The sequence below is a fragment of the Typha angustifolia genome, chromosome 15, assembly GCF_048772165.1.
Source record: "Typha angustifolia cultivar Huaian chromosome 15, ASM4877216v1, whole genome shotgun sequence".
NCBI classification, from domain to species: Eukaryota; Viridiplantae; Streptophyta; class Magnoliopsida; order Poales; family Typhaceae; genus Typha; species Typha angustifolia.
In genome coordinates this window covers 3,351,497-3,378,615 of record NC_133253.1, presented here as the reverse complement: position 1 = coordinate 3,378,615, position 27,119 = coordinate 3,351,497, and the positions used below count along the sequence as shown (strand labels likewise).

At 35.9% G+C, this 27,119-nt stretch overlaps 4 protein-coding genes across 7 annotated transcripts in view; 2 read left to right on the top strand and 2 right to left on the bottom strand.

Annotated features, from left to right (window-relative positions):
• LOC140777945 (DExH-box ATP-dependent RNA helicase DExH14) overlaps positions 1 to 4,875 on the top strand; it is a 39,947-nt gene extending 35,072 nt beyond the window's left edge. Inside the window, exons 47-49 of one of the 2 annotated variants that reach the window (XM_073122390.1) lie at positions 2,859 to 3,008; positions 3,822 to 3,953; positions 4,260 to 4,875. In XM_073122390.1, coding sequence (XP_072978491.1) covers positions 2,859 to 3,008; positions 3,822 to 3,953; positions 4,260 to 4,334 — 357 coding nt within the window. In that variant the 3' untranslated portion in view covers positions 4,335 to 4,875. Of the gene's footprint in view, positions 1 to 2,858; positions 3,009 to 3,821; positions 3,954 to 4,259 lie in introns of those variants that run through there. The other variant, XM_073122391.1, reaches the window with a different exon arrangement.
• Positions 4,876 to 5,110: 235 nt separating this feature from the next.
• LOC140777946 (BTB/POZ domain-containing protein SR1IP1) lies at positions 5,111 to 8,417 on the bottom strand. The gene is made up of 5 exons (XM_073122394.1): positions 8,166 to 8,417; positions 7,729 to 7,798; positions 6,933 to 7,547; positions 6,137 to 6,676; positions 5,111 to 5,947 (listed from the first exon to the last, which is right to left on the bottom strand). The coding sequence occupies exons 1-5, from the start codon at positions 8,249 to 8,251 to the stop codon at positions 5,435 to 5,437; spliced, it is 1,824 nt and encodes a 607-aa protein (XP_072978495.1). The 5' UTR covers positions 8,252 to 8,417; the 3' UTR covers positions 5,111 to 5,434.
• Positions 8,418 to 11,077: 2,660 nt separating this feature from the next.
• On the bottom strand, positions 11,078 to 14,442 carry LOC140777948 (uncharacterized). The gene is made up of 5 exons (XM_073122397.1): positions 13,978 to 14,442; positions 13,027 to 13,255; positions 12,084 to 12,208; positions 11,775 to 11,981; positions 11,078 to 11,411 (listed from the first exon to the last, which is right to left on the bottom strand). The coding sequence occupies exons 1-4, from the start codon at positions 14,320 to 14,322 to the stop codon at positions 11,883 to 11,885; spliced, it is 798 nt and encodes a 265-aa protein (XP_072978498.1). The 5' UTR covers positions 14,323 to 14,442; the 3' UTR covers positions 11,078 to 11,411; positions 11,775 to 11,882.
• Positions 14,443 to 16,903: 2,461 nt separating this feature from the next.
• Positions 16,904 to 26,886, top strand: LOC140778120 (transcription initiation factor TFIID subunit 4b). 3 transcript variants are annotated; one of them, XM_073122686.1, is made up of 16 exons: positions 16,904 to 17,003; positions 17,110 to 17,215; positions 19,542 to 20,089; positions 20,513 to 20,608; positions 20,811 to 20,968; positions 21,060 to 21,244; positions 21,341 to 21,792; positions 23,018 to 23,148; positions 23,251 to 23,341; positions 23,429 to 23,564; positions 23,677 to 23,732; positions 23,813 to 23,869; positions 23,952 to 24,095; positions 24,938 to 25,003; positions 25,066 to 25,324; positions 26,239 to 26,886. In XM_073122686.1, the coding sequence occupies exons 1-16, from the start codon at positions 16,965 to 16,967 to the stop codon at positions 26,409 to 26,411; spliced, it is 2,697 nt and encodes an 898-aa protein (XP_072978787.1). In that variant the 5' UTR covers positions 16,904 to 16,964; the 3' UTR covers positions 26,412 to 26,886. The 3 variants fall into 3 exon arrangements, with proteins under 3 accessions (XP_072978787.1, XP_072978786.1, XP_072978785.1); XM_073122685.1 differs by having other exon boundaries at positions 19,545 to 20,089; positions 21,060 to 21,792; positions 26,239 to 26,885; XM_073122684.1 differs by having other exon boundaries at positions 21,060 to 21,792; positions 26,239 to 26,885.
• Positions 26,887 to 27,119: the final 233 nt, after the last annotated feature.

Genomic DNA, 27,119 nt, shown 5'->3' with positions numbered 1-27,119 from the left:
TGGCTATTTCTGTAACCTATTTCAAGGGTTGAGTGTCACATCCCAACTTGGGAACACGATGGTCGCAAATCTCTAGGGTAAAACTCAGAGAATTACGAAACTACACGATGATCAAATCGTAAGTGAAGGTTAACACAATAGAAAAGTATGCTCGCTCTTGAGAGTTCTCTTTGGGAACACGATGGTCGCAAATCTCTAGGATAAAACTCAGAGAATTACGAAACTACACGATGATCAAATCGTAAGTGAAGGTTAACACGATAGAAAAGTATGCTCGCTCTTGAGAGTTCTCTTCGGAGCTAGACTCTTACCAAATAATTTACTCTACTAGGATTATATCTATTGACAAAAATCAATACGTGATACATATAGTGGTAGAAAATGAAGCTTAATGATATAATCTATCTTATAAATAAATAATTTTCTTACCTCTTGCTTCATTTCAAAGTTCAATACATGTGAATGATAAAACATTTATAATATCTCAAATTGAATAAATCAGTTTACAAGAATAGATATCTAGCAAAAGTGTATTATTATGAAAACTCGTCAAAAGCAATAAATATGTCATATTCTCATCGATGAATATTTTGACCAGTGGCCACATTGCATTATTAATTACTATATGGTTGGGATTTTTCTAGATTATTGATCCGATTAGGGTCACAGTATGCACCTTTGAAGTTTCTTACTAACTTTTTCGCTAGCCATTGAATAAGATTAGAGTCAACATAGATAAAAAAATCTAGGATCTTTCTTATAATCCCGTGAGAGTCCTTTCATAGCATGCCGTGACATTACATTCTAAGAAACTTCTCCCTAAACTTCTTAAAAATCTGGGTATTGGATGTCACTTTTATTAATATTTTTATGCTGATTCATTTTGAATTTCAGATATGATAATTTCTCTACTATCAAGATTCTCAATTTTTTTAATGCATTTTTTGTATCAATTATCCATAAATCATAGCGTCAAAACTTTCTAAAATATATATATTTCAATTCTTTATAAGTCATGTATAGAGGACATGAATAAACAATAATATAATATTTAGTCCTATAAAATTCTCATCTCATAATTACTATTTCAATATTTTTTTTTTCTGAAAATTTTAAATCTGATTTTTCTATAAAATGCATGTAATATTGACATATGGAATTCTTCAATGAAAACTCTTAAATAAGAAGTTTCTTAATCTCCTATGCATGTGACAGAAATTCTTATGTCACTAACTTGCATATTATAAAATCAATCTAGTCGAATATTCTTTCATAATTTTTATACTTAATGCAATATTATTTAGAATGATAAAAGAAATTTAAGAAAATATGAGTAAGAACTTGCCTTGATTGTTTAATCCCAAAATTTAATTTTTGAATCTTAATCATAGTTTGCACGAGTTTTGAGATGTTCCACTATTTTCTTCTTCTCTCTTCTATTTTTCTTTTGCTTTTCTTTTTTCCTTTTCTCCATTTTCTCACTCTAGTATACTATACTCCTTATTCTCTTTCTTTTTCCTATCTCTCCTCTCTTTTTCTATCTCGGGCATGTCATTATAGCTACAGTGTCAACCTCTTACTCTCTTAAACACTCACTCTAGGGTTTAGTTTAATCTAACCTTTACCCTCCTTTAATAGATAAAAAAAATAAAAATAATCCTAATAAGATGGGATTCTAATCTCTTCCTTTACTTAAATTGATATATCATCGATGATGAATTTTGATCAAATCTAAACTATAAGGACCGTAGGATAGAATTGTATCTTCTAATCCAAATCCTGATAAGTAAATGATAGAATTAAATCTCTCATTATCTAAGCCTTCGTCTACTTCAGGAATAACTTTTTTCTTATTCTAAAATACAACTCTTTATTTTAAAATAACAGCTAAATATCATAATAATCATATTCTAGAATACAAATATTATTTATCAAAATTATATTTTATACCACACACTAATCAGATTACTAATTCACATATGATATCTATCTTATTAACCTACTTTATATTAAATCAAAAGGTATTCCTGGTAATTTCATAAAAACACAAAACACAATTTCTCCATATCTTCTTTCACGTTATATCACATTAAAAATAATTATTGCATTTTTATTCTAAACCACAAGTGAACATAGGAATAGTTATCTTTAGAATGAAGACCTTATTTTGAGAATAACAAAGAGGAATAATTTTTTTAGAATTGATCTTGTCTTTAAAGCAAATAAGGCATAAATGATTATCTCCAATTTTTATCTATTTATTTATGTTATAAATTTTGGGTTTGTCACATTGAGTTTTGGCTTTCTTTGCATGCACTTATGCATATACATCCTATGTAGGTTAAAAGTAGGCTAAGAAAAGGCTACATAGAATGATTTTATGTGCTGTTTGTACTTTATCTAATGTGAAAAAGATACTTAGTTGACCAATATATTGCACTCGTCTGTCTTTTCAAGATTTTGTTTTACTCACTTCGGCAGGTGGAATAACACCGCTGACTGTCCGTTGAATTTACGTTTTAATTAATATGTATGGTGTGATAGTTCTATTTATTTTTCTTTAGTTTCTTAGTGGGAATTATGAGGAAAAATTGAGATTGCATAGGTTTGTTAGAGTAAATCTGAAGATGTGCCCTTCTTTTCTGAGTTCCAACTATGAGAATCTCAATAAACATTCTGATCTTATGTAACTTTTTTTCTTTTGAGAAATCATTTAGCAAATTGAATTATTTATAATGCATATTAAATTTCCTCTTCCTGATATGTGCTTGGTTAATTACGTGTTATTATGAGTCTTGTTACTCTTATGATGATGCTCAACATATTTGCCTTTTTGCACTATGCCTTTATTTTGGCAGGATCTACAATACTTTCCACGTATACAATTGAAGGTGAGACTTCAAAACAAAGATGCCGGAGTATCAAAATCTCCAGTTCTTAGCATTAAATTGGAACAGACTAACTCTAGGCGTTCAACATCAAGAGCATTTGCTCCTAGATTTCCCAAGGTAAAGGCATTTTTTTTATTTCTATTCGCAGACAAAATGTAGTTGCTGTTCAAAGCATTAACCTCTCAAATCCATGATAGAAAGTTTGCTACACAGTTATTAGTCTTACTTTTGGCCAAAGCCTATCTGGAACTGCTCAAGCTTTAGTAATTTCGGTGCTTTCAGCAGTTATCAGTGTTTCCATGGTTTTTCCAGTTCACACTCTCAACCCAGTTGGCTAACTTTTTACTAAAGAAAGATATTGTAATTCATGAAAATGGAAATGAAACTCTAAATTTAACATATTCCAGTTTATAAGTATCTATCAGCTGAAACTACTAAAGAAAAGAAAATGTTACTGCAAAACTGTTGGACTCATCTCCATTCTGGTGAAATATAATATGGGACCAATAATTTAGACACTCGCTATTTAAGGGAAGTTCCTGGAATCAAATGAACACTTTGGTTGGAAGAGTAATATTTTACTAATCTGTTAGTTGGAAACTGGAGAACTGTTAATATAGCGACCTAGTGTAAATGTTCAATAGAAATTAGTTCAACCTAGAGATAGTGCTATGTCCTTCTATCCTGCAAGAAATATTCATGTTCATTGCAACCTTTGAATCGTGGGATGGACTTTAAATGCTTTGCTAAGAAGTAAAAGGAAAATTTATCTATATCCTTTACTTTGGGTCTGGGCATTAGTTGTCTGGAAAAGTAAATATGCAATTCAAATTCTTGTAATTTTGTATTCCTTGCAACTTATATATACTTATTCCAATTTAGCATTTGTGTACTTCTATCTAATAATATATTTGATTTCTGTATCCTCAGGTTAAAGAGGAAGCCTGGTGGCTAGTTTTGGGGAATGTTAACAACTCAGAACTGTATGCTCTGAAAAGAATAAGTTTCTCAGAACGCTTGGTTACTCAAATAGAATTACCACAAACACCGATCAATCTCCAGGTGAGGATTCCCTTGCTTCTTGCAAGCTTTAGGTACTTCTACTTTTCGCTGTAAGTTGAAAGACAATTAAGTATATTTTCTTCCCATTTACTTGGAGATAATTAAGTATAACCCAATTCACTGGGTTTTCCAGTTGGCTTAACCTTAAGCAGGCTTGGAATGGCAAATTCAAGGCAACTTATGAATAAGACAGCACTTCTGTTTTGTCTTGATGGCTACAACCTATCTTCAATTTACATGTAGATAAATTTGATACATCATAATTTTATTAATGGCCTGACATCTATCTTTGATTTTCTGCTTCAGGAAACAAAGTTGATACTAGTATCAGACTGTTATCTTGGATTTGAACAGGAGCGTTCCCTTGGAAAATTCAGTTGAGTTAACATGTGTGCTATAAGACCAGAAGGAATGCAAGAGGTAGGAACCTGAAAAAGAGAGCAATGGTGGGCAAAGTAATTGGTAGTGAGGTGCTTGTTCTCATTTCAGTGTAAAATAGCCGTTTTACAAGAAGCGGATGATCGGTTCAGGCTGTTTCCTCCAAGTTACAGCTGTAGACAGTGATCAGTGGATCACTGCTGCGAATAATGATCTGGTGCATCTTCTTGAGAAATACTATATGGTAGTTTGATAGATACATAAAAAAATTTGTTTGGAAAATGCATTTCAACATCAGCTTATTGGAAGAATTATGTAGCCTGAGAAGTGGTTGATGACATGGATATACCGCATCTGATCCAATGAAAGGTTCTAAGTTATTGGACCCAAAAAAGTGCAGTCGATTTCATGCTACTTTGCTTCAACTTCTGAAAATGTACAAGTACAAGTTGTTCAGCCGCCGATGTTGATGGTCTTTTTTTCTTTTTTGATAAAAACTCAATGTTGATATTCTTAATTATATATTGAAGGAATTTTCTGTGTATCACCTCTTTGTTATGTTCTTAATTTTAGTAAGCCACTGTATTCTCTCAAAAAGTTTTAGTAAGCTACTATAAAGTATAATTGTTTCCTGAATAATTGCACTAAAACTGACTTTCCATAGCTGTAAGAAATTTCCGTCCTGTGATCTCGCTGCTCTTCTAGAGCTCTCCTCTCCTCTCTCTCTCTCTCTCTCTCTCTCTCTCTCTCTCTCTCTCTCTCTCTATTACATTTGTGTGTAATTCATGAATGTAATAAAACTATAAAGAAGACCAAAGATACAATCAAGTTCTGTTACAGAAAAGGAAAAAAAAGCTACAATAAAGTTTCACAAGATGATAAGATATACAGCAGAATAATATAAGCTCACATGAACATCACTCTTTATAGCCATACAGCAACCCAAGGAAGAACTGCATCCTTCCACAGAACTATCACCTCCTCCAATCTTGAGACTAATTGCTAACACACATTTGAGGTTCCGTGAGATTCATGTGAACAAGATTCTAAGTGAAACGATTAAAGATATAGAGCGTATGCACCAAAGACCGAGTTCTGATGCATCAAGAGATGGAATGCCTTCGGTCCTTCGGCGGTTTCGACCGTGTCTTGGTAGGCTTTACGCTGTCTAACCTCAGGAATGGATTAAGGCGTCCGAGCTTTTTAGACACAGAGCTAATGAACGACTTCTTTGGCAATGGAGGCTTATCTGCAGATGTTAAATTTGCTGAAGGATTTCCTAAGTCGGTTACCTGCATTTTCATCCTCAGTAGCTCCACTTTCAGGCCATCGTTCTCTCTTTGCAACCGCGAGAGCTCATCGCTGTCGTGTCTCGTTGCATAAGAATTTCCTCTATAGGACAGTGCAGGTGAGTCGCCGCCGGTGTAGTTGAAGGTGAAGTTTCCGTTCGTCGTGTCTCGAAGGCGCCGCTGCTCGCAATAAAGCACTTGAACTACTGTCTGCACTGGTAGCCTATCATTCTGAGCTGCATGGGCACAAGCTTCTCTAGATAGCCTCTGGCAGTCCATCAAGTTGCACACCCTTTTCCTCTCCATGTCACTCAAAGATGGATGTGCCTGTGAGTGTTAAAAAGCAACAGTATTAACTGACAAACAGTAACTGCCAACTAACTCCTAGAATTAGCACACCTCAACTAATATCCGAACATAAGTGAAGAGCAACTTAGAATTAGAAGAGCCACGTACTAATCAGAAATACAGAGAAAGGAATACAGAAGATTTCAATGAGATGAGGATGAACTGCACCTTCAGGTATATGTCAATTGCTCTGTACATGCCATCTTCAGTAATCCTTGCTTGTTCTGGAATCAATTCGCCGAGGCTGATGAACTTTTCGACGGTCAACTTCTGGTCAGATGCTATCTCTGCTAGGTAGCTCTCCATTAGCCTTCCAACCTGCTCAATATCACTAGGTGGAGGAGAGATGTAGTCGTCGTCGGTATTATAGCCCAACCGACGTCCTTCCAGCTCGTGATCGAGGTAGTTTGTCAAGATCCGCTGAACTGTATCGACATCGAACACCGCTTCAGAGTTCGAGGAGAAGGAAGGGATCAGTAGATCATCTAACACAGCTTGTCCTAGTTGGAAGGCCATTCTTTTCTCCAGATCAAGTCTGCAAGCTACAGTTGTCTCGAGATATAGTGCTGCTCTTAGAAGCATGGATAGGAAGCTAACTGACATTGCGTTCATTTCCCTTGGCAAGAGGCTCACAATGGTCTCAAGGATTATTCTTTTCTCATGCTCTTGCTTTGGCTCAATTTTCTTCCCTCCTCTTCCAAATATGTCCTGCATTAAGGTTACCGGAATCAAACGCAAAGCAAATGTGAAATAAAGCATTGAATTCTCAAGTTGGTCTCTTGTGTCATCATAATCTGTTGATTGTTTAACAAACTGGTCCTGGCTTCTCAAGATCATCTAATTAATTGTCTGCAGCATCCTCAGATAGTCAAATAGTATATTTCATCAATAGAGCACTTCACAGTATTAGTAGACAAAATTTAGAACTTGAAAAGGAGGAGGCCAAGAAATGATTGTGGCTCACCAGACCTCTCAGAGATTTCTGCACATAGAGCATAATTACTGGTCCAAGAGCATACTCTTTACAACCTCTTGCCTTCATAGCAATGATAACTCTTTGAAATGTATCGATTCTTAACACCGTTAGTTCCTCGGCCCACCAATGCACAATTGCTTTTGGCTGCGATGCTGATGAAGAACTCATGCTGTCATGGCTATTTTCAGCCCTCAAGGATAAATAGAACTGGCTCTCACTGCTGGTTATATATGACACTGCATCAATGCACCTATTGACTAATTTTATCTTCTCGGCCATGGGAAGAAGGTTCTCAGACTTGTGTAGAACGGTGACGGCGCCTGAGAGGTTCATCAATGCTACTTCCTCCAGATAGGCTTCAGTTGTACTTATCAAGTTCCCAACTTCATAATCCTCAGTCATTTCGAGGTACTCAGCCGCGCAACGGAGCATAGCGACATTCTCTATATTGATCTCAAAGTTCAAACCATAGCAGAATTTTGCTACAAGCTCAAATGCTTGAGCACCACCAGGAACATCTGGGATTTCGATTAGTGAGATTGTTGAGTCACTGGCTTCAGAGATCAGCTTCTTTATATAGCCACATTTGGAAGCCAAAGGGGACTGCAAGAAAAAGATTACGTTTCATTAGAAGTGCTTTAGAGTCACCCAATTGAATCATGTATATGTGCTTGCATTGTAAGTTGGAAATACTCACTTTCTACCTATTTGAAGTCTATGTGCTTGTTTTGTTTCATAAGAATATTAAAGCTCAAGCAATTCTGCCTTTTTATGTTTGAATTACCTTGTGTAAACTGAAGCTGGATTCTCCAGCTTGAACTTTGATGTCACTGGGAATGTCTTGTGAACAAATCCTACACAAAACAACCAAGAAAAGTAGAAATTACTGTAAAGTCTTACACAATAATACTATGTTTATATCTTTTCTCTATCTCAATATATAAATGGACATCCATCTATTCAAGTAGTGCGTGAATAAATATTTGACACTCAATCCACCTCTTTCTATCTCTTGTTAAGAGAACCTCTCCCTCATGAAGAAGTTAATTCTATCAAATTTTCCAACCAAACAAGCAAACAGCTCAATTGAACTAGTATGTCAGAACCCAAAAGAGAGGGCGTAGGATAAATCCTAGCAACACCCATTTCAGAACCCAAATGATATATGAACCAGGAAAAGAAAAGGAGGAGGAGGAAAAGCTCAAGAGATGAAGAAAAGACCATTCACTGGTTCTCTTCATAGCAGAGGAAAGGAGCTGCTGCTTCTTCTTCAGTATTGGTGAAGTCACCGGATCAACTCCAAACATTCCTGCAGCTAAAGAAGCTCTCTCTCTCTCTCTACCTTCCTCTTCCTCTCTTCTTTATCATGAACATGTCTCCATCACAAGGCAGAGAGCCAGTAGTTTGTGAGAGGAGCAGAGGGAGGAGTTCTGGATTAACATGCCAACTGATGACACTGAAGGATGTGGTGATGGATGGTTCAAAGCAGTAGCATTTGACATTAAAAAAAGTTCAGAATCTCATATTTTTCTTTGTGTATTTTCCAAATATTATATTATTTTTCTAACTGTTAGGTGATGTATAGAAAATGTTAGTAGAAAAGACAAGGTTTCACTTAAATTCTACACTATGAACAGCCAATTCAAATTCTACATATCTATTAGAAATCTAGTATGAATACATGACATATATATGATAGACTTGTTAAAAGAATATGATGTTTTAAAAAGTGTAGGAATAAACATTATAATTGAAAGTGCAGAATAGATTCAACTAAGTCTATCTTAATTTTTTATTTTTTTTAATCACACATAAAATACTAATTAAATCAATGTCTTACATATAAAAAGAGAAGATGCTAAACATATTAGTGTTCTCACTTCTTAAATAAAACATCAATAAATTTATTCAAACAAACCCTATTTAGTATTAATTCAGGAGTTGTCTATTTCAATAAGAAAAGATTTGAAAGAAGCCTGGATTGGTTAAAAACTAGTCTCCTCTCCTCCAAGTTACTTTGCAAATACTCTTAGACATGTATGTCTTTACACCATTACAATAGTAAAATCCAGTGGTAAAAGCATTTACTACTGGTAATAGACAGTGAAAGAAAGTTGCACACATTATTATTCCACAGCCTTTATGATGGAAATTGGAGCACAGGCCATTTCAGCTGATAGCACAATCATTTGGAAACATTGCATCATATGAAAAGCAACTAGTAAATCTGGAAAAAATAAAAAACACTCCATATTTTAATTTCTATTAGCATTCTTATTTAATTATACAGATATTTATTATTCGACCACTATATTTTATTTAAAATATTGCTAAAAGAATACCATGAATTAGTTTTACCTTAACAACTAATTGAATAGAGAATTTCCTATTATTTTCAAAATGAACAATTAAAATACACCTTAGTGGACTTTAAAAACTATTTTCTGTTTGCTTTTACATTAACCTAAAAAGACTTATTTAAGGGCATTAAGATTATTATATATCTATAATTATTTAACCCATCTATACGGTAACTAACTGTTAAGAACAACGCAAAGAAAACTAACGGCCAGACATTTTTGAGACATTTAAATAAAATATAAGTTAAATGATAAATATTCATTAGTACGATGTGAATAATAATAAAAACAAAGATAAGGCATTTTTTTTTATCAAATTTCTTAATAATTAACAGCGGATACTAACGAAGACATCAAATCTAGATTAGGCAGTGGATTATGCCTCTAAATATTAAAAGAGATAATTAAAAGGAAACCCAAAAAAAAAAGAAAAAGGACCACACTAATTAGTTTGGATACATCATTGGATTGGATAAAGGAGCGAAAACACAGCCACACATTTTAAAGAACTCATTGAGCAATTTGTTCTACTCCAAGGCAAGAGTGGACAAGCCCTTGATGGAGTATAAGTTTGTTCTTTTCTTGGAAAAAGATGAAGGGAATTTTGTTGCTTAATTTCCTATTCTTTTCCGCTACGTCGTTTAGTTGAACAAAATCTACGAACAATTCTACTGGGACTTTTGAGCTAAGTAGTGACAATGAAATTGAGCAGAAACTGGGGCCAAAATCCAGATACAAACGTTCAGATTACATGTGGACTAGTAGCTTATTACAATGATCTATCCACTGTTGGTGAATAAATTCTCTACCCAAAACTTTGATACACAAACCATCACTGGTCTCAAAGTAGAATCTGAGGATAATCCAAATCCTGGACCCAGAGCCCATTTATTGGAAGAAAAGAATGTACACCCAGGGGCAGATATCATAAGATTGGTGTCGGTTGAATTGGCCAACGATTTCCTATAAGAAAATAAATTTAATAGGAATCTTTTATCTATTTATTTTTAATTTCGAACCCAAAGTTGGTATGTGTTTATCCCAGTTTACAGCCTCTCTCTTTTAACTATTTTTAATTCAATCTGTACATTTGAATCACTCTTCTAAATATTTAAGAAAAATTGTATTTCAATTTTAAATTTTTTCCATAGTATTTGATAGTATTAATTATTGACTAATTTCTTCCGTCGTAAGATTATATTTATATAATGAAAGTATTCCTTCCACTAAAAAGAAAATACTATTCACCCGTGATGGAGACTAATAGTTACACTTTAATTTAGAATATAGGGAGGGTTTAAATCCTTAAATTGAAAACACATGATGATTTATACAATTGGGTCAATTGACGGGAATTAAGTGTAATATCCCGTAATATTTATCATTGACTTTGGAAAAGAAAACCACCACAACTAAGATGCTTTCTATGAAAAATGCCAATTTAGAAGATGAAATAATCCATGAAAATGTTCGAGTCCTGGGTTCCTCAGTACCAGATTTTACATTCATGAGCAAAGGCAGCCATCCCCACTACTGTAAGCAAGGCTTGGAAGAAAAATAGATGTCACAGTACAACAATATTGGCATGCTGTTTTTCTCCATTGATGCGATTGCTTAGTTACAATCGAGTACACCTCATGCAAAGGCCATCCAATGCAATACAGGACACTGGGACCAGATGCTTCTTGGTATATATCGGAAACCAGCTCCAGACACTGGAATCACGGACGCAATCAAGCAGAATCCGACAAGATAAATATCAGAAACAACTACTTTTGAGCTGTGATTGCCATCTGAAAAAAGCATATATTGAGGATCTGAACATGTTCAGCTTCGCTAAGCTGTTTATAATTTTGTTCCAAAAAAAAGTGAAGCTGAAACTTAAAAATGACCCACCTGAGTTTCTACAGACACTCTCAACAATCAAGTTTCGTGGTCTTAACTTAACAAAATAACAATAATAAATAAATAAACAAACAGTCACTGCCTCTGGGCATGTGACTGACATATTAAGCATATACTCTTCATCCCTAGCAGTATAAGGTACTTCAAAACTGAAATTGCTGTGTGTTTTCAGCTGTTTCCTCAGACGGCCTGTCCCAGATTTCTGTGAAATCAGCAAGAAGCAGAACCAAACATTATCAATCACAATAAATGCCGTAGAATGTACTAGTATAGTTCTGACTTTTCTACAAGTTATGTACTAACCAAGTGATGAATGAAACAAGAGAGGATGAATTTCAGATGACATTTTATATGAGTATGATTGCATGGAATTTACCTCTCTGGAACATCTGACAAAATTAAAAGATAAAAGTCCAGTAATTTGCAAATTGATTTCCTCTAAAATTAGAGGTCAGATGATAAAAGTTAGAAGATATGATTTTAGCATCTTCTAAACCTATGGGAAGTTTCTCTTTTCTTCAGATAATATATAAATCAAAGTATTAGTAAGTGCTTCTTAACGTACCTTAATTTCAAGGTGCATGTTGGTACCTCAAGGAAATGAGAAAATTGCATATATAGAGTGACTATTGTCCCAACTAACGAGTTGGTTGTTATATTTGGTCACACACAATCAGTCGGTTGCTATCTTTTCCACACTTGGTTTCTCTAAGCTTGCCATGTACGTGATATATATTGTCCAAAGAAATGAGAATGAGTTGCTCACCAATGGCTGAAAAGAAAAGAAAAAGGTTGAAAATAGTAGTAACGTAGTAACATTGTTTAATTTGATATAAGCATATACCTAAACAGCAACATGAATATCAGAAGTTACCTGCAGACGAACAGGGATAAATCTGAAAGTTATAAAATCACACATGGGCCAGTAAACAAGCCCACTTTTGAATGTGGGTATCAAATCCCTTTTCAACCTGGCAATGATCTCACTGGTGGTCTCACCTGTGCTTGACTCCACAAGAATCAGAGCATGGAAACATGCTGATAAACAATAACAACAGCAACAACAATAGAAAGAAGGGTGCTTTAAATGAGCACGAAACCTTGACATAAAAAAATTGCAACTACTACCCTGGAAAGACATCAGCATGGGTGCTGTTGTTTTGTTCCTTTCTTTATTTAGTGCTATCTGAAGAATGGAACTAGGTATGGATTATCACATCCATAGACCATATCCTGCAGATACTAACATATATTTATCAACTTCCAGCAACATGAAATTATCAGACATAATCCAGAGAACTTTGATGGAACAATAAACATCTTGTCTTGTTGGCTTATTTTCCTCCATAGTTAAAGGAAGGGGAATAGGAGGCCAACTTTGCATTCATTGTATGATAAAAATATATGGTTATTCATGTATATCTCAAAGAAAAACTCGAAAGGGAAGAAGCCAAACTATCTTATCATCTATACGGTTTAGAATGCCTGTGTAGTATTAGAAGAAGAAGAGAAAAGCTCACTCCCTAAGTAGTAGACTGACATTTACAATAATTTTTTTATTAAAGCATGATGAATACAAATGCTAACAAGAAGCAAGATATTCAACTTCTATATTACAAGGAAATAGATAGATTAGTAAAAGAAAAATCAATAACCACTTGGAGATAATTTATTCGTGTTAAAGCAACAGCCTACCGAGATTCCACTCATAAATTCCAAAACATGACTATCAGCACATGCATACAACCTAATTAAAAAATTATTATTAATCTGAACTATTTTCCTGCTTATGTGACAATGATGAAAAGCAATAGTACCTTGTAATACAGCATTGAAAGAGAAGAAAATTGTTGTCATTATAGGACCATAAATGGTTTGCCCAATAGCCATCTTCTTGAAAGTAGTGTATACATCGCGTTTTGGAAGAACTTTTGACACAAAATTAAACCATAGGTGCAATGAGGGTCCTGAAATCAGCACCCCATAACTAGCCATACGCATTGTTCTCATCCAGTCAAGAGAATAATCGGACTCCCATGAGATAATCTGACAAAAAAAATATACCATTTATTTTGGCAACACAATTAGATAATCCAGTCAGAAAGGAGAATTTAGAATGAGCACTATTACATTCAACACATTGATTCTGAAATAAACAGATTATAGGATGAGGAGAAATTCTAACAATTCAGCAGATATTATATTTCTATCAGAATGTGCATTCATATTCGGTACACCTTAGACTCCTTTTGTATCACGTGCCTAAGCAAAGTGGAATTCAGAAGGACATCTAGCAGATCCAAGCATCATGTGCATTAAGATCTCTCCTCTGCGTTCTCTCCAGCTCCACGTAAGCTAAAAAATGGGAAAAAAAAGAAAAGAAACCTACTACTATGGTTAAAGACAGCCTAAAATTGGTTTTGGCGATCTAGAAAATTGCACAGTTTTGACCATTGAGTTGAGGAATTCCATTAATTTTGAGTTAGCCTGCAATAAGTATGTCCGAATCATAACAACTAAAAATAGAAATTCCATGCACGTAGTGCCTACTTTTCACCAACATCCTCCAATACAATAATATAAGCAGCGAAAATTCCTATAAAAGTTTACTTTTTTCCTGACCTCCTTTCATTCAAATATATATCCACCATTCCATAATCTGATAATCCAATTTACCCGTATCCCCCAGCAAAACTGTGTTATTTCCCGATAACATAAGAATTCGATTTTTACCACACAAAAAAAGTGATATTTAGAGGCTCACGAACCTGGGACGAGACGTCTGCAGCGGTAAAGATAGCCCCAGCGGTGAGGCTCTTCGTGAGAACTGGCCGCGCTTCGATCATGCCGAGGTACCACCCCACGAATCCATTCCTAGTAGCAACCGCGGCCAAAGAGGAAGAAGACGCGGAAGAGGACAAAATGGACGACGACGACGAGGAGGAACTCTTGAACTTGGAAGAGAGGAGGTGGGATTTGACGTAGGATCTCGAGAGCGGCAAAGCCGACGGCGTCGAGATCGAATCGGAGAGGCGAGAGCGGGAATGATGGTGGAGGACAACGAGGAGATCACGAGCTCGCACGCCACCATTGATGAGAAAGTTGCGGCTCATGGCTTCGATTTCTTCTTCTCTGCTTTCCTCCTCCGAGTAGTTCTCTCGCTTTTTGCTTTCGTTTTGGTTCCTAATTTCTTGGGAAGCAGGTGGCCCTCGGACCGACCTAGGATTAGGGATTTGACTTGCGAGTTCTTTTTTTTTTCTTTCTTTCTGTTTTAGGTGCCCGCTCACCGAATATTGTAACAGATAGATGAGTTACAAATTTTATTTATAAAACTAGGTGAGATTTCTAGTCTATTTGATCCATTTTTAATATTATATTATAAAAATTAAAATATAGATATAAAAATTGTTCAATAAATATTATTGTAAATTATACATGTATTCGTCTGTAAAAATTATTGTAGCGTTCATGTGAACCAAAACTTAATAATTAGTGCATAAATAAATTTATAACTCACTTAGTTGGGTAAGTTGTTTAGTATGCACACTTAGAACAGTCAAAAACTCCTTTGACTAACTTGCTGAGTAAGCTAGTACTAGTCAACACGTGTCAGGCGGATGCTAAATTTAAGAAGAACATAACCCCAAATTCAAAATGAAGGTTTCCAAATCAAAGCTTCTAGATTAAGAACACGTTCAACTTTTTTCTTTTTTTTTTCTTTTTCGTGTTTGATATTTCCCAATTCACTTAAATTCAAAACTAATTTAACCATAAGATTGACTTGATTTTAGAAATTTATCGAAAATACCATGTTTTATATTTTATTTATCATAATAATTTACTAGGAATATTCTATTAAAACTTAATTAATAATGGCATTTTTGAATATTTATTTTTAAGATGTTTTTTCTAACATAATATATATGATTAGATAATTCAAGTGGTGCACTTTCCTATTCTATTTTCTTGAAGGGGGTAAAAGTGATACGAAGTAATAATCAAGTGGTTAAAATATAATTTACTTATATTATTAAGAAATTTTGTGAAAATTACCTTGCCTTTTTGCTTTTATTATCATTTGCACACTGTTATATGACTCGTGTATTTTGTCTAAAGGTCTCGGAACACATGTTTTGTATCGAGCTAAGGTAGTTTATTTGTAGAGATTATGGTGGATGATTAGGTAATAGAATCGGAGGAGATGATTGGATATGAAGAATGGAAGCTAAATGAATAATGGAGATGATGATAGCGTAAGATAGATCTAATACATAAAGGAGAAGAAGAGGGAATAAATAATACGATGCTGGAGAGAAAGAGAGTTGATTGATAAAAAGAGATGAGCTAGTTGATGGCTAAGATTTAAGGGAGAAGGGAGATGATTGTAGGCCCTACTATACTAGGGGGATCGACAGTCAATAAGGAAGGAGTTGGCATCAGTTTGACAACATCGGCCTTGGATTGAGAAAAATGAGAAAGAAGATCGAGACGATAGATAAGAATGTTAGAATAGGAAGAAAGTAGAAAATAATAATAGTCTTTAATAATCTTAAAAATGATTGCCTTTCATAATTTTAGATGCCAGCTAAAAGCTCAAAATCATTCAAATTAATCATAAGCAAGATGACTTCAGCTTCGAATGTTTCAAACGCATCCTCTAAACTCTAAGGCCTCATTTAGTTCGTGCTTAAAGAGATAATTTTATGCACCTCTTTTAAATATAAAGTAGATACATGTATAACTTTATTCACATTTTATTATTTTTTAATATAAAAACATAATTATTACCTTAAATAAGTTTATGTAAAAAATTGTGTTTGATTACTAACTATGATAATTATATTAATTGTACTAAATTTTTTATTTATTGTGATAAAATTTTGTTCATATCTTGTCAAACGATTTACCTAATATAATGTTTAACCAAAATATAAAATATATGTCAATAAATATTTGGTTGTATAATATATCTAAGGGATTTATAATTTATAAATAAGTATCCTTATGTACGAATCAAACACTAAATCTGCACTCTTGAGTTTGCGAATGCTACTAGACGACTTTCAAACACTGTTAGACAATGGCTGCTCTCAATTTGGGGCGTTCGGATAGTGTTGGACGAGCGTTTGAATGCTTCGACAAAGATCGTAATCTAAGTAAATGTTTGAACGCCTCAATATTTTGCGTTAAGATAACAAAAGTAAATAAATCATGCGAATGATAAATATCAGTATTTTAAGATATTTATCAATAAATTTTTGTCTCATATAAAATAAGGTATATTTTATTATACTATTGTATTTGTGTATAATATTGGATAGCTTTTAAATTATTTTTAACAATTTATACAAGTAAAAAAAGGATTTTTTTTAATTTAAAATTATGTTTTAACTATGATTAGTTAGGTTTAACTAATGGAATATGATTTTTGAAAGAACATAGCAATTTTGGTAGTAATTATGATATTTTAAAGAATGTAGTATTAATTATAATATTTTAAAAAATTTCGGTGACAAATATATAAATATTATTTATTTATTAATTTTATTTTATTTAGGAAGCGAAAGTAAATACCGAGCTATAGTTAATGACCCAACTGCACCCAAACTCTGGGCTCGAACTCGATACGTCCTCTCACGTGACGCATTTCCCGCACGTGCGAAGCACCATCTATATTTATCAGCGTCCACCTCCCTCCCTCTCTCTCTTCAAGAAAAACCGAGAGGGTCTCACCGTCGAATACCTTCCGGACGCCATGGATCCATCCATCATGAAGCTTCTTGAAGACGATGAGGTCCCCCTATCACTTCTATCGCGTTTTTTTCGTTTCCCCAATGCGATCGGATTCGGATTTGGTCAGTGATGGTTTGCCCTAAGTGTTTGTGATTCTTTGGGTGTAGGACGAGAGCTTGCATTCTGGCGCGGATGTGGAGGCATTCACTGCCGCGCTGAATCGGGACATCGGAGGGGATGCTGCCTCCATCTCCCAGCCGTTTGATGCCGATGGTCAGTAGCCAGCAAGAATTTCTGATCGGGATTCTGATAAACTTGTATTACCTGAGTATGATTTGTTGGTTTGTTCTCGTTTCAGAAAACTTTGAATTATTTTGACATGAACTGTTCGGAGATCTTGTGGTTTCTGGATTTCATGAGAAATTGGTAGAATTTTCATTAGGGCGAAGAAAGTTGTCGTCTTTTCTTTAAAATAAGGAGAAATACTAAATTATATTACTTGAGAGTTGCTTTGAGATGATTCAATGCTACTTATTTGTATGGTGATTATTGCAGAAAGTTGTTTTGCCAGATTTATATGTAGCAAGATTGCTCCATGAGCTTTAAGGGTAAAATCATGAAGTGCTGAGAACACTGGGAAGTGTTGTCTGTGATCTACTTTAGGTTTCCTCTTGTTGAGCTACAGAATTATATGGTAGTTTCACACACTTATTCAACTACTAGCTCACTAAAATTTCTATCTATTTCGTAGAACTCTCCAAGTATTTATGTACAAATTGAGGGTAGGTTCTTCTTGCTCGTGATTCTAGCAGTAATTTTGTTTGCAACCTATCTGAGGAAAGAGAATGCAAGTGAGAAACCATGATTATTTAAGTTTTTCCCAAGTTTTCTATTAAACAAGGGAGACCCAGCCTTCCGCAGCATCTTGCACTCCTTCCTTTTGGGAGGCCAATTCTTGATTCTGTGGTAATTAATGATCTGCTGTTATCTTATTTGTTCCTACCTCCTTTTCAGTTGGAAGTGGATGTCATGAAATATTTGTAGTAGCACACTGTAGGTAGATATTTTTTTTATTTGGTTGTATGTTATCTTTGCTTAATAGGTATTGATTTTTTCCGAACTAAGTGATTGCACTTTTAAATATGAAACCAGTGGTCTTCACTATGATAGATATAACAACAAATAGAGTTCATTCAAAAGCATTTTTTGACATCTTACAAGCTATTGAAAAGTGCCTTTCTGCAAGGGAACTTTGCACCAGAAATTACAGAATTTGCTTTGAAGCATTTTTGTAATATCAAGCTGTGAAAGATTTGCAAAACAAGGTATAAACTAGACATATTAGATATTTAGGATTGTGTTGCCATGAACTGAAGAATAGGGGTGTAAACGAGCCGAGCTTGAGCGAGCCGGCTCAGGCTCAGACTCGGCTTGAAATTACTTTCGAGCTTCATAATTTTACTCAAGGGCTCGAGTTGAGCTGAACCGAGCTTGAGTTAAGCCCAAGCAAAGCCTGAACTTGATTAGATGATGAGATGATGGCGGCGTGGACGATAGCGGCATGGATAGTGGTTTGCCGAAGGAGTCGGAGACGGATGGAGGAAGAGGCGACGATGAGGAGATGGTGAATGAAGGAGGAGGAGGAAGCCGATGGAGTGGACAAGGAGGAGGCCAATGGAGGAGGAGAAGGAGGTCAACGGAGAAGAGGACCTGACGCCATGGTGGTGGCTTGCCGATGGAGGCCGACGGAGAGGGAGGAGGTGGCGGCGTGTGAGGTGAGGCTATGAGTGGTGATTGGGTGGATGAGGGTGAGGGTGAGGGTGAGGGTGAGGGTGAGGGTGATGGCCTAATGGGTGAGGATGGGGAAGGTGACGTGATGGAGGAAGGTGAAGTGATGGGTAAGGGTGGGATAGGTGAGGGTGGGTGAGGGTGATGAATGACTTACAGGTGAGGGTGAGGATGGGTTAGTGAGGGACATGTGGCAATATTTCTTTATGCCACGTGTTCTTAGTTATAGCTAGGCATGCTATTGAGCCTATCAAGTCGAGCCTAAGTGAGTCGGCTCTAGCTTAGGCTCGGCTTGATATTAATTTCGAGCCTGTTACAACGGCTCGGGCTCGGCTCAGCTCTGACCGAGCCGAGTCGGATTCAAGCTTCACTCGAGCTGAGCCCGAGCCACTCGTCAAACCTGATAGCCCTACTGAAGAACAACAATGTACATGTCATAAGTGACCTTCCTTGGCATTTCAGTGCCATAAAATAAGACATCTTTAAAGTCCCTTTTAGTTAGATTTAGAATCTCAATATCATGGCACTCTTCTGATTTAAAGTCTGCTTATGCAAATTTATTATGCACCTTTAGCCTTGAACTTATGCCCAATGTTGGTTTTGTCTCTATTCATAAATGTCTGTAGATAAAATCACTGAAAAGCAAAGAATCTTTTGTTTGACATGTAAATATCTAGTGAAAACAAATGTAACAGTAAATTTTTCTTGGAGTTGTATCTACTGCATGTTTTGCTTCAAGATGTCATCAAGTGTGTTGTCACACAACTCTTAGCACTTTTTCTTGTTATCATGGATCTTCACACGGTTTCAGCAGGTGTTTTATCGCAAGGTAGCAGTTCTGCCTCAAAACAAGCACTAGGACAATGGCAAGCTTCTAGCAAGGAAGGAAATAATGACCAACAAAGCCAACAAAAAGAACAGCAAGATATGCTTTCCATGGAGCAGCGCTTATCCCAAGCACAGCTAATACAGCAAGGCAATTGCCAATCAGATCAATTTCAACAAGGTAACAACCAATCAGAGTATGATCAGCTGCAGTTACAACAAGAGCAGTCTCAGTCTCATCAGCAGCAACAGACAGAAAGAAATTCCGAATTTGTAGACAAAGAAAAGTCTACCATTTCTGAGCAAAGTCCTCTTGGCTCAAAACAGGAAATTAGTCCCTCTTCTGAAGGTCAGCAGCAGCATATGCAGCAGTTGAGTGGTCAAGAAGCAGCTGCTGCTAACCAAGCAAGCAATGCTGTAAAGCGGATGAAAGCTGCACCAACAATACCATTCCACATGCTAATTCCAATCTTGCGCCCTCATCTTGACAAAGATAGATCAATGCAGCTTCAGGCTATATTTACTAAACTAAGGGTGGGAGTTTCAACCTGTGTATTCTTGATTTTTATGCTCAAGTTCTTGGTGGAGGCATAGTTGGTTTTTATTAAAGTTTTGGACTGGAAACTAACTTGGCATATGTGGCTATCATTTGCAGAAATTAGGAATATGTTGACTAAATACATCATTTTGAGATTTTTGTCAATGCAAAAGAAAAAAAGAAAGAAGGAACAGAAAAGAAGAAAATTGTACCGCCTCCATTTAGGCAGAACAAACTATGAAACTAAAGAAGCAGTTTATGAATATCTAAAAAGTTTTAGTGAATTTCATTAGTACTAATACTCTTTTCACCTATTATTGACTTCTGAGATAATCATAATAATGATGTCCATATGTTTGAAGTGAAAGTGTTCGACTGCTTTTGACTATAAAAAATTGAATTGTAATTACTTTTTTCAGAGTAATGAAGTCAGCAAAGAGGACTTTTTAAGGGTCATAAGGAATATTGTTGGGGACCAGATGCTTAGACAGGCAGCTCATAAAGTCCAAATGCAGGCAAGTGGTTGCACATTTTATTGATCATTGTGATTTGTGAGTTGGGAAATATGGTCATTTATTTTCTGTTTCTTTCAACTATCGCCCTTGGTTGGTACACAAGATAAATGCTGTTGCCTGTGATAGATGCAACATGCATGCTTGTTAATTATCACATGCAAATCCTCTTTGTAACGTGCCTATTTTCGAACTTTGTTGGCAGCTTCAAGCTCAGGCTGCACGGAATGCACAGGCAATTCCAAATCAATATCCAACACAAGCCTCCTCTCAGCAGCTTTCATCCAGTGGGTCTAGGCAGTTTACTGAACCACAAATGTTTCCACAACCTGAGTCATCAACTCAGATTCAGAAAGGCCTCAGGTAATCTTCGAGTGAGCTCTGAACCTGCTTCAACATTTCAGAATTCAGATGCACACTGACAAAACTTTTCTTAATTTTATGGAAACACTAGCCAGAAGCCTCAGGAACTTGAGAGTATGTCAGATGGTAAAGGTTTGCATGCTGCGCAAAATTATCCAGTCGGCAGTAATGTAGTCAATCCAGAGAGAGAAATCTCGATGATCTCAACTCAAGCAGTCAACAAACAGCAACAGCACCCACCGCTTCCACAACCATCTCTCTCAATGTATGGAACTGGTAACTTTCATGCCCATATGTATCCTAAGACAGTAGGTCCTTCAACAACTGCTCTTAAACCACACGGTCAAGATTCACATACAAGGCAAATTCCAGATACCCAAGGAGTTGTTTCGACACCAGTTGGGGCAGTTCAGCCATTAAATGCAATGAATGTGCGGAAGTATGAAATGCAAAATGCCTCGAATGATACCAAAAGACTACATGGTGGCTCTTTGCCTAGCCAATCAGCACTGCAACAGAATCCAGTTGCATGGCAGTTACCGGGGTCCAAGGAACAGAAAACTAGTGCTTTCCCACTAACAGCTCACGTGAAACCAGAAGTTGTTGATCAGCCTGCTGAAGCTTCGCATAAATCTCAATTCATGGGTCGAGAGGGCTCTTCATTTGGTTCATTGCACCTAAAACAAATGAATTCCACTCCTGGTTCTATGAAGGATGAAACTTTAGAAAAACAGTCATCTAGAATGGGTTCTACTTCTGCAAGCATGACTGTGGCAAGTCATAATTCTAGTCCTCTAGCAACCCAAGGTGAATCAAGCATGCAGGTTAGCACTTTCAATCTCAACAGTAGGATGTGATTCATCCATTAAATTACAAGAGTAAAGTATCGTGTCTCTATGAGTTAAAATTGTTAGCTACATGAGAGAAAAATAGAAAGAAGAAGGAACAATATTATGGATGTCAACATTCTTGCATTTATTGCTATACACTATTAACTCTAATTCCTACTTCCTTTTCTTGTTATCTACTTGGAATCATGTAGTCAGCTGTACAAAGTTAAAGAGCATGAAAAAAAAAATTAACCAATATTTATTGTTATGGGACCAAAAGCCAAAATTTTAACCAATATTTATTGTTATGGGAACAAATGCAGTTTGTAAGGCCATTGAACAAGTATCCTCAACTAGAACCATTTTTAAGACAGTTTTTTCCATGGCTAGCACCATGAGTAATGTATAGCAAACCAATTCCTTATAGTCCAGGCACTCTCATCATATGAAATGGGATGAACGTCCAATTAGGGAAACTTGGAAGAAGAGCTGGGCTAAATAAACAACAGACTTGTACAAAGCCAAATGAACATTTAGCTGTTGATGTGTATGCTAGTTGATAATAGAATAAAAACAAACAAAAATTCGTGATTCATTTCCATCTAATAATAAATTTCCTTTTTGATTGGAGGGATTTATATGTTTTGTCAGTCGGCAGAAGATATTGTTTTTTCTGTTAACTTGTTTTCTATCCTTTTCTATCTTGGCGTTTCCATGATTAAGACTTTATATATATATATATATCATTCTTTTAGATATTCCTACTTTCTTCGTGAATACATGAAATGATACTAATTCCAGTTTATCAAAACTAGTTGGACATTTTTGCATCCCTGCTTACTGTAATCCTGAAGTGTAAGTATATATAACTATCTATTTATGTGACGAAAGATCTTAGCGGTAATTTTCTATAAGTTCTTCTTTTTGACTTGTCAATGAACCCTCTGCATATATTTTTCTGTTGTTGTGATAAATTATGGAAACTTAAATATCTGTTCTTTATAGAGTGTCTCATATTAATAGTTTAATAGTTGCATAGTTGCAATGGATAAAACAAAGTAAATCTTGTTTCAAGAAGTGCTGATCTTCTCTCTTAATGCAGCATCGCAATATGTGCTAGGAGCCTAGAAGCACACTCATTTTGTTAGACAGTAACCATTGACTTCCATTGGCTACATATAAGTTTATAACTGATACTCTGTTTCCAATGTTAAATCAGATACACACTCAAATTTCATCTACCATGCCAACACCTCTTGCTGGCTCTACTATGAAAACTCCCCAAAAGAAACCATCTGTTGGCCAGAAGAAACCATTTGAAGCACTAGGCACTTCACCACCAGTGTCAAGGTTTTAGCCTCATGCCCTCCGCCTATGGCAGTTTGATTCATATTTGCACAATATTTAATCTTGCTTTTGATCTGTTGTTTACTTCTGCAATTTGGTTACCAGTAACAAAAAACAGAAGACATCTGGAGCTTTTCCTGACCAAAGCATTGAACAACTAAATGATGTTACGGCTGTTAGTGGCGTTAATCTGAGGGTACTATATTTCATTTTTTGAACTCTTGTGTTTGTTTATACATATGTTCTGTTAATTTGTCACTCACCTGGTACCTTGACATGATAGGAAGAAGAAGAGCAACTATTATCTGCCCCCAAGGAAGAGAGCCGAGCTTCAGAAGCTACTCGACGGGTTGTACAAGAAGAAGAAGAAAGGCTGATTCTGCAGAAAGGTCCCCTTCAGAAAAAACTAGCAGAAATCAGTTACTGACCTTTTAACCTCAGTCATCCTCATTTTCCTTTATAATGTAAATCTTTATTAAGCTAATTTTAAAATATAGCATATTTTTAAACTCTAAGTGGTGCTTATGGCAGTGTCGAAATGTCATCTAAAAGGTATAAGCAGTGACGTGGAGCGTTGCCTCTCGATGGTGAGATACTATTAAGGAGATTCCATATTAAAGTTGTTTTTATTACCAGTTTGCTGATCTAACTCAAGTCGATTCTTCAGTGTGTAGAGGAGCGTTTACATGGACTGATCAGTCATCTAATAAGACTGTCAAAACAGGTGAATGTCTTGTCATGATTAATTTGGCTTGTTTTCAATATCGCGTGAGATCTTCTAACTGTGTTCTTTTTTGGGATCGCAGAGGGTTGATATTGAGAAATCAGGGCATCGAATTGTTGTCACGTCAGATATTCGGCGTCAGATTTTGATGATAAATGGAAAAGCAAAGGAAGAGTGGGATAAAAAGCAGGCTGAGGAAGCTGGAAAGCTTCGGAAACAAAATGAAGTGAGTAGTTTTCTAGCTGTTCTATGGTGAAATTTTGACAATTTTTATACGTATAATTCAATCTCTCTTGTTCTTCTACCGAATCGACCTTCACTTTATTCAATAATTTTATATGTTGAATTTCTGAGCCGGTTTGTTAATCTTGTCACTAACTTTCAGACAGTATTAGAATGCTTCTATCTGAACATTACATCTTACAGAACATTAAACTATGTTAAGTAGCTAGACAACAGCACGGTTGAAAGCTTTACTAAACTATTTGAGTTAATGCATGCAGACATGTTGATTAGACAGCATGGGAGATTATGGAGGTGTATGTCCAATGTAATTGACAGCTAACAATACAAAATTGAAATTAGGGAGTAACTTTGAGTAAAATAACTAGTTTTAGTAAATCTCTGTGCAAAATTAAGGCCATCAGTGGACTTGTATACCAGGATGGTGTACTCATAATTTTGTGGTCAACGAAATTTCTCGAGTCTACATGTTTGTGGAATTAGTAGTTGATATTCTAGCAACAGATATGCTAGCTTAACCACAGTGTACTCATCCGAACTTTCCCATTAGCATGTCTGAAGTGAACGCATTGATGTCCCACACAATTTTCACTCTCATTTGGAATCAGATTAAACACAGGAAAATGATATCCTACTTGAAAATTAATGGAAATCAATTCTGGATAGCATTGAGCAGTTGGTGAACCATACTATGTCCTCTTTTAGGCTATATAGGAATCAGTTTCATCATAGGGTTCATAATTTGACATTCTTGTTATGCAAGTGCAAGATGTGTAATTGTGTATGATCTACATGATTAATCAGCTTTGCTATTTGTACCTGCAGGCAGAGGGTAATGGAGGAGGAGATTCAGATAAAGACAAGGATGAAGGTCGCTCCAAGAATGTCAAGGTAACCATGTTTTGAGCACTCTTACATTTATATACTCTTGATGATGATTTTTACAAATACAGGTAAATAAGGAGGAAGACGATAAAATGAGGACGACTGCTGCAAATGTTGCTGCTCGAGCTGCTGTTGGAGGAGATGATATGCTGTCAAAGTGGCAACTCATGGCTGAACAGGCTAGACAGAAACGTGAAGGACTTGATGGGGCTTCTAGTTCCCAATCAGGTAAAGCAACAAATCGCAAGCCTTTACCAAGCTTTGGAAGGAGTTCAAGGGAACACCATGAAGCTGAAAAGAAAGGCCACTCTGCAGCTCATGGATTTGGTAGGCGCAATAAGTCTTGTCCTTTAACTTTCTTTTGTCCTTTTCTTTTTCTCATATGAGGTTTATTGCACTGCTGCTGTCACCAGTAGAGTGTGATCTCAGTAGCTCCGATATTTTCTGTTTGTCTGTTAATCTATATGTGGTTTGTTCTGCATCTTTGCTTGGGAGATCCCGTATGATGGTTCATCTTTGATGATCACAAGGATAGAAAATGATAAAATATATCCTAACTCTACTTTGCTTTGTCTGATGCCAATGTGCTACAGTCAGGCTGTACAGCAATAACCATAAACAATCTGCATATGGACAACTTTACTACTAGGCTGAGCAAGACATATATGATGATTAGCTACTTTAACTACACAGTATGTTTACATCTTTGCAATTCATTTTTGGTTCTTCCAGTAACTTGAAACTAAATGATCGTTGTTAAGTTGCAATTCCATGCTAACTTCCATGCTATATACTTGAATATCTCCAAATGGCACTTTTCCTCACTCCTGAAGAATTTGCATCCTTCTCCTTTGGTACGAGATTCTTTTGCTTGTCCAAATTTCAAATATTTATAAAGATACTTAGCATTAGCTCATATGTGGCAGCATATGTGCCTGCCTCTGTGCTACATTGGCGCCACCATCTTCTACTTATGTTCAATGGGATGCTGCCACAGGTACAGAAAAAATATATTACAGCGGGGATTTTGAAATCCTTTATTCAGAAAATAAAAGGCATTATTCAACATAGATTACCATGTGATGCATTTGATGCTGCTGGGCTGCTTAACTTTGTTTTACATTTCATGAAATCAAGAAGGACAGCACATCGTTGTCCCAAGTTTATGCATCTTGCTATTTATTACAAGTTTATAGGCGGTAATTTACTGACAAGTATTATTTTCAACTTCCATGTGCTAGGGGGCATGAGAAGGTCTGGGAGGAGCACCATGGCAATGCCTCATTTAAAAGTCGCACGCAGCATTTCGGTCAAGGATGTGATTACAGTCCTTGAAAGGGAGCCTCAGATGGCAAAATCACCTCTGATCTACCGCTTATATGAGAGATTACCTGGGGATCCTGCTGCAGAGTAGCTTGGGGAGACACATCTTGAATCTTGCAAGCTAGCATGTCTGTGAGATGATCAGATCAACTCAGTTGTTTCAAGTGAAGAGTATGGTCAATATGGATATCGTCTACCTTGAGTTTGTGAATCCAAATCCTCAACAATTGAAGAGATGAAGGCAGATTTACTTTGTACATCTTGTCGATTCATTTTCCTTTTTTTTTTCTTTTCTTGCACATCATATTCAAGATGTTGTTACCTCTTGTAAACATACTATTTTGTATCTTCATGTATTTGTTGTGGTTAAGGAGTTTCCTTTAATATTGACTGTTAAAATTTTTTCCTTCTGAGTTGAGCCAAGTAGCCAACAAACCTTAAGATGAACTGAGGTTAATCTGAGGTACATGATGTATGATAAGCCTTGTCAGTTCTGTATTTCTTTCTAGGTAAACTCCTAGTGTAATCTTTTGTCAAAACAGAGATGATATTCCAATCCAAAGGACCAAGCAGTTGCCAATCTGTTGACAATTCTCTTGGCCACCATGATTTCTTAGCTCTCTCAGTTCATGCCATGCGTCAGTTATGTCTGTTGGTCACTCATCCCTATTTCAGTTATAGTCAACTTGATTTTGTGATTGGACTTCTCTAACTTCTCTAATTAGAAAGGAATGGATTGAAGACTAGCAAGCAGCCCAAAACCAGGCTTCAGGCTGAATTTATTCTATTAATAATTTAC